The following is a 12,686-nucleotide window of genomic DNA, read 5'->3' as shown; positions in this document are numbered from 1 at the left end:
TGTTTTCTCGAGAGTACGGCATAGCTTTTTGGATTTCTTAAGGTCATCGTTGAACCAGGGGGCCTTTTTGCTGTCTTGTTTGGTGTGATGGTTTTGCAAGGGTGCTAATTCGTCAGCGCTGTGAGTGATCCATTGTTTGAATTTGATGGCAGCTTGGTTTGGGTCCGATGAGAGGGCGGGTGGGTTTTGGTTGAGCGATGTGAGGAGTTGGTCGGTAGTGATTTTGTTCCATTTTCTCCAGGGGATAGGTTGTGGGTTGAGGTGGTTTTGTAGCTGAAGTGAACACAACTGTGGTCCGTCCAATGGAGAGCTGTGGTGCGATCGAAGGAGATGTGTTTGCTGGAGGTGAAGATTGGGTCGAGCGTATGTCCGGCTACATGGGTGGGGGTGTCAACGAGTTGTTTGAGACCGAGATTGGCCAGGTTGTCAAGAAGGGTTGTGGTTTTGCAGTCGTTTTTTTTGGAAGTTGAGGTCTCCTAGTAGAATGTAGTTCTCGGAGGAGCGGGCATGTGGACTGATGAAGTCAGTGATGTCTTCGCTGAATTGTTTACGGGTTCCTGGAGGCCTGTAGATGAGGGTGCCTCTGAGTGTGGTCCTAGGGTCGGTGTGGATCTGGAAGTGGAGGTGTTCGGCCATTGTAAGGTTATCGTCGGAGCTGGTCGTGATTTTGATGGTGTTCTTATGGACGAAGGCGATGCCTACTCCTGTTTGGACGGTGCGGTCTATTCGGATGATCTTGTAATTTTCCGGGATGGCTATGGCGATGTCGGGTGTTGATGATGCGTTCTTCCATGTTTCAGTAAGGAAGGCGACGTCCGGTGATGTAGTGTCGAGTAGATCCCAGAGTTTGGTGGAGTTCAGTCTGACCCTGTGCCTCATGGGAACAGTCCAGCCCGAACTGCCAAGCCATGCCTTCCCTTGACCTGAAACAAGCTTCCGAGGACCGGTTTCTGGCATTACAGCCGTCTTCAGCCCAGCTTGCTTGAATCCAGTGGCAAAGTGAGCAAGGGACTCATGTCTGAGCATACCCTGACACACTTATGGCGGCCAAAGCGGTACAAAAGGGGGTGGTGATGGACGGAGCACTGAACCAATCAAAAACTGACACCCAGTCAAAAGATCTGGGTTTGATCCATCACCGTTCTTTAGCCCACTCTGCCACCCCAGTTCAGACATGGCTATATGCAAATCAGTCTGACACTGTGCCTCATGGGAACAGTCCAGCCCGAACTGCCAAGCCATGCCTTCCCTGGACCGGAAAAAAGCTTCTGAGGACCGGTTAGTGGCATTACAGCCGTCTTCAGCCCGGCTTGCTTGAATCCAGTGGCAAAGTGAGCAAGGGACTCACGTCTGAGCAAACCCTGCCACACTTATGGTGGCCAAAGCGGTACAAAAAGGGGTGGTGATGGATGGAGCATCTGAACCAATCAAAAACTCATACCCAGTCAAAAGATCTGGGTTCGATCCATCACCGTTCTTTAGCCCACTCTGCCACCCCAGTTCAGACATGGCTATATGCAAATCAGTCTGACCCTGTGCCTCATGGGAACAGTCCAGCCGGAACTGCCAAGCCATGCCTTCCCTTGGCAGGAAACAATCTTCAGAGGACCGGTTTCTAGCATTACAGCCGTCTTCAGCCCGGCTTGCTTGAATCTAGTGGCAAAGTGAGCAAGGGACTCACGTCTGAGCATACCCTGCCACACTTATGGCGGCCAAAGCGGTACAAAAGGGGGTGGTGATGGACGGAGCAATGAACCAATCAAAAACTCACACGCAGTCAAAAGATCTGGGTTTGATCCATCACCGTTCTTTAGTCCACTCTGCCACCCCAGTTCAGACATGGCTATATGCAAATCGGTCTGATCCTGCGCCTCATGGGAACAGTCCAGCCCGAACTGCCAAGCCATGCCTTCCCTGGACCGGAAACAAGCTTCCGAGGACCGGTTTCAGGCATTAAAGCCGTCTTCAGCCCGGCTTGCTTGAATCCAGTGGCAAAGTGAGCAAGGGACTCACGTCTGAGCATACCCTGCCACACTTATGGCGGCCAAAGCGGTACAAAAGGGGGTGGTGATTGACGGAGCATCTGAACCAATCAAAACCACACACCCAGTCAAAAGATCTGGGTTTGATCCATCACCGTTCTTTAGCCCACTCTGCCACCCCAGTTCAGACATGGCTATATGCAAATCAGTCTGACCCTGTGCCTCATGGGAACAGTCCAGCCCGAACTGCCAAGCCATGCCTTCCCTCGACCGGAAACAAGCGTCCGAGGACCGGTTTCTGGCATTACAGCCGTCTTCAGCCCGGCTTGCTTGAATCCAGTGGCAAAGTGAGCTAGGGACTCACGTCTGAGCATACCCTGCCACCCTTATGGCGGCCAAAGCGGTAAAAAAAGGGGTGGTGATGGATGGAGCATCTGAACCAATCAAAAACTCACACCCAGTCAAAAGATCTGGGTTTGATCCATCACCGTTCTTTAGCCCACTCTGCCACCCCAGTTCAGACATGGCTATATGCAAATCAGTCTGACCCTCTGCCTCATGGGAACAGTCCAGCCGGAACTGCCAAGCCATGCCTTCCCTTGACCGGAAACAATCTTCCGAGGACCGGTTTCTAGCATTACAGCCGTCTACAGCCCGGCTTGCTTGAATCTAGTGGCAAAGTGAGCAAGGGACTCACGTCTGAGCATACCATGCCACACTTATGGTGGCCAAAGCGGTACAAAAGGGGGTGGTGATGGACGGAACACTGAACCAATCAAAAACTCAGACCCAGTCAAAAGATCTGGGTTTGATCCATCACCGTTCTTTAGCCCACTCTGCCACCCCAGTTCAGACATGGCTATATGCAAATCAGTCTGACCCTGTGCTCATGGGAACAGTCCAGCCCGAACTGCCAAGCCATGCCTTCCCTGGACCAGAAACAAGCTTCGAGGACTGGTTTCTGGCATTACAGCCGTCTTCAGCCTGGCTTGCTTGAATCCAGTGGCAAAGTGAGCAAGGGACTCACCTCTGAGCATACCCTGCCACACCTATGGCGGCCAAAGCGTTACAAAAGGGGGTGGTGATGGACGGAACATCTGAACCAATCAAAAACTCACACCCAGTCAAAATATCTGGGTTTGATCCATCACCGTTCTTTAGCCCACTCTGCCATCCCAGTTCAGACATGGCTATATGCAAATCAGTCTGACCCTGCGCCTCATGGGAACAGTGCAGCCCGAACTGCCAAGCCATGCCTTTCCTGGACCGGAAACAAGCTTCCGAGGACCGGTTTCTGGCATTACAGTCGTCTTCAGCCCGGCTTGCTTGAATCCAGTGGCAAAGTGAGCAAGGGACTCATGTCTGAGCATACCCTGCCACACTTATGGCGGCCAAAGCGGTACAAGAGGGGGTGGTGATGGACGGAGCATCTGAACCAATCAAAAACTCACACCCAGTCCAAAGATCTGGGTTTGATCCATCACCGTTCTTTAGCCCACTCTGCCAAACAAGTTCAGACATGGCTATATGCAAATCAGTCTGACCCTGTGCCTCATGGGAACAGTCCAGCCCGAACTGCCAAGCCATGCCTTCCCTCGACCGGAAACAAGCTTCCGAGGACCGGTTTCTGGCTTTACAGCCGTCTTCAGCCCGGCTTGCTTGAATCCAGTGGCAAAGTGAGCAAGGGACTCACGTCTGAGCATACCCTGCCACCCTTATGGCGGCCAAAGTGGTACAAAAGGGGGTGGTGATGGACGGAGCATCTGAACCAATCAAAAACTCACACCCAGTCAAAAGATCTGGGTTTGATCCATCACCGTTCTTTAGCCCACTCTGCCACCCCAGTTCAGACATGGCTATATGCAAATCATCTGACCCTGTGCCTCATGAGAACAGTCCAGCCCGAACTGCCAAGCCATGTCTTCCTTGGACCGGAAACAAGCTTCCGAGGACCGGTTTCTGGCATTCCAGCCGTCTTCAGCCCGGCTTGCTTGAATCCAATGGCAAAGTGAGCAAGAGACTCACGTTTGAGCATACCCTGCCAACTTATGGCGAACAAAGAAAAACCAAAAGAAATGATGGACAGAGCGTTGACAATACAAACACTCACCCCCAGTCAACTGATCTGGGTTTAATCCATCACCGTTCTTTAGCCCACTCTGCCACCCCTGTTCAGACATGGCTATATGCAATCCCCTCGGAGCACTCGAGTGAGGGGATTGAAATAGGCAAGGTATTGAAAAGTCACACTTTAGAACATACTATTGACCTGGTCACCATCGGAAGGGATGGTGTTGTTACCCCAACCTTCAAAGGTAGAGGATGTAGCTCATACATAGACTACATTCTGGTGTCTAGTTTATTTAAGGGCTGGATAACAGGGGCTGAGATTGAATGGAATGCATTTAGTGATCACAACCCTTTAGCTCTCGAAATAATGAATTTGCCCCCTAGGAAAGACAGGAGAGGGGAGATGGCAGGCAGTATTGAAAAGGTAAAGGACCAGGGAACACGTCTGAGATGGTCTAAAGTTGATGGGGAGGCCTTCTTCAAATCACTAATGGAAACTGGGTAAAAACCCATCGGGAACTGTTTGGACCGCTCTGTGGAGGGGCCGTTTGTGGTCAGTGCATTTGAGGCAGTGGCCCACCTGATAGACGGTCTACTAAAATCCACTACCCCTGTGAGGTCAAACACAGCCCGAGATGGTTCGACAAAGATTGTTCCAGAGCACAGAGGGATTTAAAAATTAGTCTGAAAAGTCTTCCCTGTGACAAGTCTAGAATTGCGGAGTGTAGGAGCGCATATAAAAAGGCGATCAAATATAGGAAGACCCCCCTACAATTTCAAGCCTGGGAAGATTTAAGGGATGCAGCAGAGCGAAGAGATATGACTGTGTTCTAGAAAACAATAAACAAACTGTGTTTCCAGGACAATAACACTCCAGAAATTGGCACAACTATCTGCCTGAACAATGGTATGACCATTTTAAAGGCCTGTATAATCACTCAGAGGAGAATAATTATAATACAGGGGGGGGGGACAGCCAGTTTGTTTCCTCGGTTGGAATTTTCTCTGGGGGAAATTATAGTGGCCATCCAGGGTTTATCACAAAACAAAGCCCCAGGTCCAGATGGCATCCCACCTGATCTCTTCCTAAGCAAAGTTGAGTTATGGGCCCCCATCCTCACAAGGGTGATAAATGCGGCTTTTGCAACTGGCCTCCCATGTTCATGGTCGTCGGCAACAATAATCCCAATTTTTAAAATGGGGAATAGAGATAACCCTCAGTGTTACCGACCTATCTCATTGATAGAAGTAACAGCTAAAGTTCAGGATAGAGTGGTCCTTATGCGCCTTACAGACTGGGCTGAGGAACATCGAATTATCACCGATGTCCAGTATGGATTTAGATCAGGGAGATCGATGACAGATCAGTGTCTGAGGAGGTACATTAGATTATCACATGGATTATGTTATCCATGATGTCATCAGTGATTACATTTGAGATGTCATCAGTGATGTCACTAACCATGTCATGAGTGATATACTACGTGACATCATCAGCAGTGCATTGTGGGGGCGCAAGTTATAGTTAGCTGAACTCACAATAACGGGGACATTTCTCTAGTTTTGTACGAGTGAAATATCCAACTAACTATAACTTTCCCTAACACCTATGTTTTTTTCAATGAATTTATATTTATATATACATACACATATATAATAGCAATTTGTTTGACAATTCTTTTTCAGTTTGAGGCAAAAGAGGTGGACAGACGTGCTCTTGGATCAAAATTGATATTCAGTCTTGAGCATGTTGTGCCATGTACGCACTGTTTTCCTTCACCCCTCTTGTAAGTGCTCCATCTCTGTTTGGTGCAATATACAAAGAGAGACTGACTGTGCCCATATCTTTCAGAGTGTTAACAAGTTTAAAAACTGTATAAAGCAAGGGAGAAGAACCATTTACTAATACAAATTTCATTTTTAGAGTTAAACTGAAGGGAAGTAAAGGATTGCCCAGTCAGGTGTTAGATTGTCTTATCGCTAATATAAAATACCCCAGTTTTCTTTTAAAAAGATTAAGTCTCTTCTTTATTTTCCCCCTTCCAGGACAGTCAACTACCACTGACCACAACTTGTCCCATAGGAGCGAAGGAGCATCCCGATGAATTCCTGCTGGTGCTGTTTTTAGGTAATGTTGAATATTTTATACCTTTAAACTAGTATGCATTTGGGTTTTTGTATTCTTTCTGACGTCACCTCTCTATTTTAGTTAAATCATCACTTTAGAAAAACAAACCTGCCTTTGTGTATTCTTTATACCTTCCCAGTTTCTGCAGCTAACTTCCTCATGCCTGTACCATTCTTCCTCTGCCATTTTAGAAAGCATTCTCTTGCCCCTCTTGTACATGTCCAGTGTTAACAAAAGATTGTTGGTAATACATAGAGAAAGGCAGGCCTAAGTATTCACATCATGTAGGTTGACGAAAGGGAGTTTTTGAGCAAACAGTCCATAGTTTAGGTACAGATATGGTTATGGTTTCCAACAGGATATCATGTCATACAGGGTTCCATCATGTCATGACAAAGTAGCATGGCAGTATACTACCGTACATCCTTTGTATTCCCTTCCATCCCTTCGGCCTTTCACTTTAAATTGAAAGTTTTGATAGAAGATAAGAATGGATGACCCAAAATGAATGATGCATTGAGTTCATACCTGTTGCAAAATGATGTGATGTCTATTTACAGCAGGTATTTAATATGTGTGTTATGTTTTTGTCTAGGCCTGGGAGAACTGCACGCTTTTTTGAAGGGTCAGAGAAGCCTGCATCTAATGGCGAGGCCAAGTAGGCCTGCAGGTATAAGTCGTAAGCCAATTTCATTTTGCAAATACTGCTTTCATTAAGATATTGCTCCTATTCTTCCAAGCCCAGTTGGCAATATTTTCTCCTTCTGTGTTTGGTCTCATCATCTCTCCCCTTCGATTGTTAGAAGAAAGGTTTATTGCCCAGTTCCAACTTCCCGATAACTTGTAACTTCTACCATTCTTCCTTTCCCACACACCCCATAAATTGCAACCTAATCTCAGCATGAGCCACATGTCTCCCACAGTTTCTGCCTAAGTGACTTCTCATGGCTTCATTACTAGCGGAAATTAACCATGGGGTCAGTAACAGAAAATTGGAAACACAATTATTTTATGGACAGAATTTTGGGTCAAAAATATTGGGGACAAGAATGCTGAGTATGGAATTTCAAATAGGTAAGTATAAGTTTACCATTCATAACTCAAAATATATATATTGTCAAGGTACATATATGTGGATTAATATGTAATAAATCTTTACTTACCCATACAAAATAACTTACTTGATATTCTTGTCCTCTAAATTTTTGACAGAATAATTTGTTCCATCATACTTGTGTTTGCGATACTTTTCCGAAATGCATAACCATGCAACTAAGCCTACCTTTAACATATGACAATCTGACCCAACTAGTCTATAGCCAAACATAAACCTAATCCAGGGCCTGTGGTTTTACACACCTAACCATTATTATTTACTTGCCTCATAGCCAAGGGAAAAGTATTTGTACATTATTATTTTGAGTGAAGGGCACTGTTCCCAATAACGCGCGCGAGCACATTTCTATACTCCCGAGCGCGCAGTGCCATGTGTGGCGCGCACACACACAGCACAGTCCCGCAAGAGTATTCCCGCCACCGCTTTTAAAAGGTTAGGAGCACAAAAAAATTACTTTTCCTGATTGCAGAGGGTGGCGAAAGCAAACACTGAGGAGTGGCAGGTAACTTGCTCATTAAGATGTGGGCACTTTCTGTACTTTTGTCTCGGCGACGGAAAGGTGATTAAAGAATTAGAAACCTCTGCTCGTGCACAGGGGTGGCCTTAGGCATGTGCAAGCTGTGCACCTGCACAGGGCCACCAAACCCCGGGGGCCGCCACGCCAATGTATTTCCTTAATATAATAATCCTCTGAGGATGGATACATATTTGCGTGGTGGCCCCTGGCAGGGATTTGGCGGCCTCCGGCTCTGTTCCACTTCCAAACACCCTGACCCCCCGCTTCACTGGCCTCCGTGCCTGCATTCCTCCTGGGCTTCTTTTTTTCCCTACCCACTGCTGGCCGGCTGGTATCTTCCTGAGCTCCAGGGGGCTCCGCCCCGCCCGGACCCCCTCTTCTGGGGCCCCCTACCTACGCTCCCTGTCCAGGGCCACCATGAGCCTAGAGCCACCCCTGTCGTGCAGCTCGACAATCTACTAGGGATCGTCCACTGAGTGCTTTCTCCTTCGAGTGCTGCAGGCGAGCAAATCGGCACAATTGAAAAATTCCGCCTTCTAAATCCGGTATATTGTCCAGGACCTGAGGGGTTGCTCCGAGTGCAATTCTTCGATCAATCATCTCTTTGGCAGTTTCATATAATGCACACATTGATGTCTGAGGTAACGCTGTTACCTCGGACATAAACATGTGCATTATATAACGCTTCTGTGATTTCTACACACTTACTTGGCAAAGCAACCGCCAGCAGTAAAACTATCACCTTCAGAAAGCAAACGCCAAGTGTGCTTTTGAATTGACATTAAGAAGCACACGCACTGTTTGCAGACTTAATGTATTGTTTTGTCAGTAAAGCGCGGCTGCGGAGCAGATTGTGTGCTTTTATTTAAGTATTCCTGTTAATCGCAGATCGTGAAGGGGGTTGCAATTAACATGAATACTTAATTTAAAGCACACAATATTCCCAGCAGCCGTGTTCAAATCTTTCAGAAGGGAACTGCTAAGCTTATTTCTACTTATTGCTCCCTTATAAGTGTGAGCGGAAAATCAGTTCCGCTCGCGGATTTTGCGGATTTTCGGTAAATCTGCAATCCGCGAACTCCCGCGAATTTACCGAAAATCCGCAAATCCGCGAGCGGGGGATTTGGGGGGCAAAAGTTCAAGCCTTCAAGCTTGAAGTTGTTGTAACTATTTTAGGATGGCGCCGGCAAGCTGCCAGCGCCATCCTAAAAAAGTTACTAAGTTAGCTTCAACAGGAAGCACTAATAGATAAAATGGTAATGGTAAAATGTAATGTAGTTTCTTATATAGTGGACGTATCACCACAAAGGGTATCTCGGCGCTTGCTTTGGGAACCCGTCCTGGTTTTTCCCTGTGGGATAGCCCAGCTGGGCACCCCCAAGGTGAAAGCCAGGCATCCCGCCGCGGGGGCCGTAGTGGAGATTGAGCAAGCTATTGCCCAGAGTTGCAGAGCGTGAACCCCTGATTCAAGTAGGCACCGAAGCGAGAATTATCAGGTCTGTGGACATTTGGGCTCCAAACCCTGCCACGTCGGGAATTGAACCCTGGTCTCGGGCCGACCTCTGCTTCTGGGTCTGCCTCCTCTAACCGGTGAGCCACACTTCTCCACTCCTGCTCGAGCACCTGCTTTTTTTATCTACTAGTGCTTCCTGATGAAGCAAATTTAGTAACTATTTTAGGATGGCGCTGGCAGCTTGCCGGCGCCATCCTAAAATAGTTACAGGATGATGAGATGACAGCTCACTCAAGGAACCCCTGCGCCCTTCGGGAGCGATTGCATAGTAACACACACATGGTCGCTGGAACTAGTTGAAGCTCAAATTCAGTGACTCATTCATCAGCCCAAAAACAATCATGAGGGTCGTCGAGGCTGGGCAGGTGTACCCTCTTCTCAAATCTACCGTCGAAAATCAGCTGTGATGCTGGATAGAGGCCTTTGTATCCTTGACTTTCACGAGCACAATCCTCGTGCTGTTCCTTTGACCAGGAGCTTCTTTCTCTTGATCTGCTTCTCTGATCGGTCTCTGACCATTTATACACACAAGAGGCCCTTGAACTCGCACAGAAGACCCCCCCCCATTTAAAAAATCCACGGATTCGCAAATTCGCTGATTTTGCGGATCCGCGAATATGCAAATCCGCAAATTCGCGGATCGTGGATCCGCAAAATCCGCCCATGCTTACTCCCTTATTCAAGAAAATTGGCTTGAGCTTGGGCAAGTTCACTCGAATTGAAAGCAGAATCCTGACATTAATATTTTATGGAGTTTAAAGCTACTCCCTCTAACTCTAAAGCTAGTGAACACTGTTAGCAATTTACCTTGAGTGAGAACAAGTGGTGTGTAGGCAGAACAAAGAAAATTGATAAATTTGTCTGTTAAATGAGAGATTAGTAGTGCATGGACCCTGGCGATGTTTCCTGTGTCTAATGGTGAATTGAAGTGAGTTATCTCCTCTATAAGTGATGTCATTGAACTCACTTGTATTTGCATGAGACCACTTTCACACATGTAGGAAGAGGGGAGGAAATGTGACCTGACGGTCAGATCCGCTGAGTGGGGAGTCAGTAGGGTTCGCTTGATAAGGCAGATTACCCTAAAAAGCACACTGTGTTGTAAACGTGCTGCATTTCCATTCTAAATAGACCGGAGCTGCGGGGTAATTGCGTACCTTTGTTAAAGTTTTCAGGTTAATCACAGTGCCTGCCATGAGCTGCAATTAACCTGAAAACTTTAACAAAAGCACACAATTACCCTGCAGTTCCGATCTATCAAGAAGAGAACTGCAGCAAGTAAACAAATTATCCAGGACATAGTGGCCCTAGGAAGATTGTAGTTGTTAAAGCTACTGTGAGGTCCATTAATGAGGGAAATAACTTTTATAAACTGGATCGCAAAAGAAAGAAGGGCCATAATGCTATGCCCCCTTTGATGGAGGTTATGAATCTGGCCATTTCAGGGGGGACCTATCCCCTCTCTTGGAAAATGGCCATTGTCAAGCCTCTGTTGAAAAAACCTACCCTCGACCCTGGGACATTAAAGAACTTTCATCCCATCTCCCTTCTCCCTGCCCTTGCCAAACTCCTAGAGGCTCATCTCAACCTCCATCTGAGCACTTTCCTTGACAGTTCCAACTCCCTTGATCCCTCACAGCACGGTTTCCGGAGGATTCACAGCACTGAGTCGGCGCTCACAGTGGTTGTCGACAGCATCCGTTCTAAGGTTGACACCAGTCAAACCACCTTACTGGTGTTCCTTGACCTTACGGCTGCTTTCAACACCCTGTCCCCTACCATTCTGGCTAGCCGACTCAATGATCTTGGAGTCAAGGGTTCTGCTCTCAGTCTCCTTACATCCTTCCTCGACCAACGGAAGCAAAAGGTGAAGCTAGGCGAGTATATGTCATCTACTAAGGCTGTGAAGTGTGGGCTCCCCACTGAGCCTGACGCTTTTTAACGTCTATGTTGCCGCACTCGCCAGGCTTATAAGATCCTTTGGGCTAGAAGTTCTCTCCTACTCCGACGATACGCAGATTATGGCCTCCATCTCTCAATCTGCGAGCATAACTGCTCTTAACTTTAAAAACTGTATGGAGGCGGTCGCCGGATGGATGGTTGAGAACTACCTCAAGCTTAATGGGAAGAAAACGGAGGTCCTCATTTTTGGGGGCAAAAGTGAGATCTGGTCTATGGACTGGTGGCCCTCTGCACTAGGCACCTGCCCCTTGCCGTCCCTATCCGCCCGCAATCTTGGGCTCATTCTGGACACTACACTCTCGTTAGACAAGCAGGTCAGCAGGACTGTGGCCACCTGTTGCAACGCTCTGAGGATCTTAAGAAAAATTATTCATGATCTTTCTCCTCAGTCACGCAAACAGGTAGTTATGGCGCTCATTGCTTCTAGACTGGACTATTGCAATGCACTTTACTTTGGCATTAGCAATGGTCTGGTCCATCGCCTCCAGACTGTGCAGAATGCGGCCGCCCGGTTTGTTGTGGGTGCTCCCAAACGCTCCTCGGGCACGGCCATCAGAAAAAAGCTGCATTGGCTCCCCATGCAGGCGAGGATTAACTTTAAGGCCTTATGCCTTACACACAACGTGCCCTTAATGAGTCTGGACCGGAGGCTATTCGCACTCTGGTGACCTATTATTCCCCTGGTAGAGCACTCCGCTCTTCCAGCAAAAGCTTGATTGTTGTCCCTAATATAATCAAGGCCAGATGGGGCGGAAGGTCCTTCCGCTTCCTTGCACCCAGACTCTGGAACACACTCCCCAATGACCTCAAGGTGATCACCTCCCACACTTTGTTCCGTAAAGCCCTTAAGACCTGGCTATTTCAAGAAGCGTACCCATAATTCCTCCTTAGGGGATTTCTGAGCTTTCGTTTACCACCCTCAGCGCCTTGATGCCTACGGGTTTAGTTGTGCCACCTATAAATTTCATTTTAGTAATAATAATATTAATAATGCTATGGGTACATTTCACCTACTGAATGTACAATGTTCTTAATGAAACTTTTCAGAAAAAAAGTATGCTGTGAAATGTTGAAGCAGAAGGTCTAAGCCAGCCAATTTGGACCTCTGACAAGGTATTGTCTAAAAAGGAGCTATCAACATTCCCAATAACTAATACGGCTTCCTCTTATATAACCAGGGTGATCAGTCATTGGCTATGTAAAATAATTAGATGCTAATTGCATAGGACTTTGCAAAAAAAATAAAAAAATTGGGGTGATATGTTCCATGTGAATCACAGACTATTGTGATGATACCCTAGCTGGATATTAGACAGTATACACATTTGGTCAGCTTGCAAAGGCTGCATCAATCCTAAACTCTGTTCCCTGTAAGGTGTGCACGCACCTTCAGTAGT

At 47.2% G+C, this 12,686-nt stretch overlaps 1 protein-coding gene across 1 annotated transcript in view; it reads left to right on the top strand.

The window, feature by feature from the left end:
* Positions 1-12,686, top strand: part of LOC147718082 (GTPase IMAP family member 4-like) — a 125,684-nt gene that overhangs the window by 15,825 nt on the left and 97,173 nt on the right. The window contains exons 2-3 of the mRNA XM_086919253.1: positions 6,099-6,180; positions 6,776-6,850. Coding sequence (XP_086775379.1) covers positions 6,826-6,850 — 25 coding nt within the window. The 5' untranslated portion in view covers positions 6,099-6,180; positions 6,776-6,825. The remainder of the gene's footprint in view (positions 1-6,098; positions 6,181-6,775; positions 6,851-12,686) is intronic.

Source organism: Lissotriton vulgaris, chromosome 4_2 (genome assembly GCF_964263255.1).
Source record: "Lissotriton vulgaris chromosome 4_2, aLisVul1.2, whole genome shotgun sequence".
Taxonomy (NCBI): domain Eukaryota; kingdom Metazoa; phylum Chordata; class Amphibia; order Caudata; family Salamandridae; genus Lissotriton; species Lissotriton vulgaris.
Note: the sequence above shows the minus strand (reverse complement) of the source record. Positions and strands in the feature narration are given on the sequence as shown.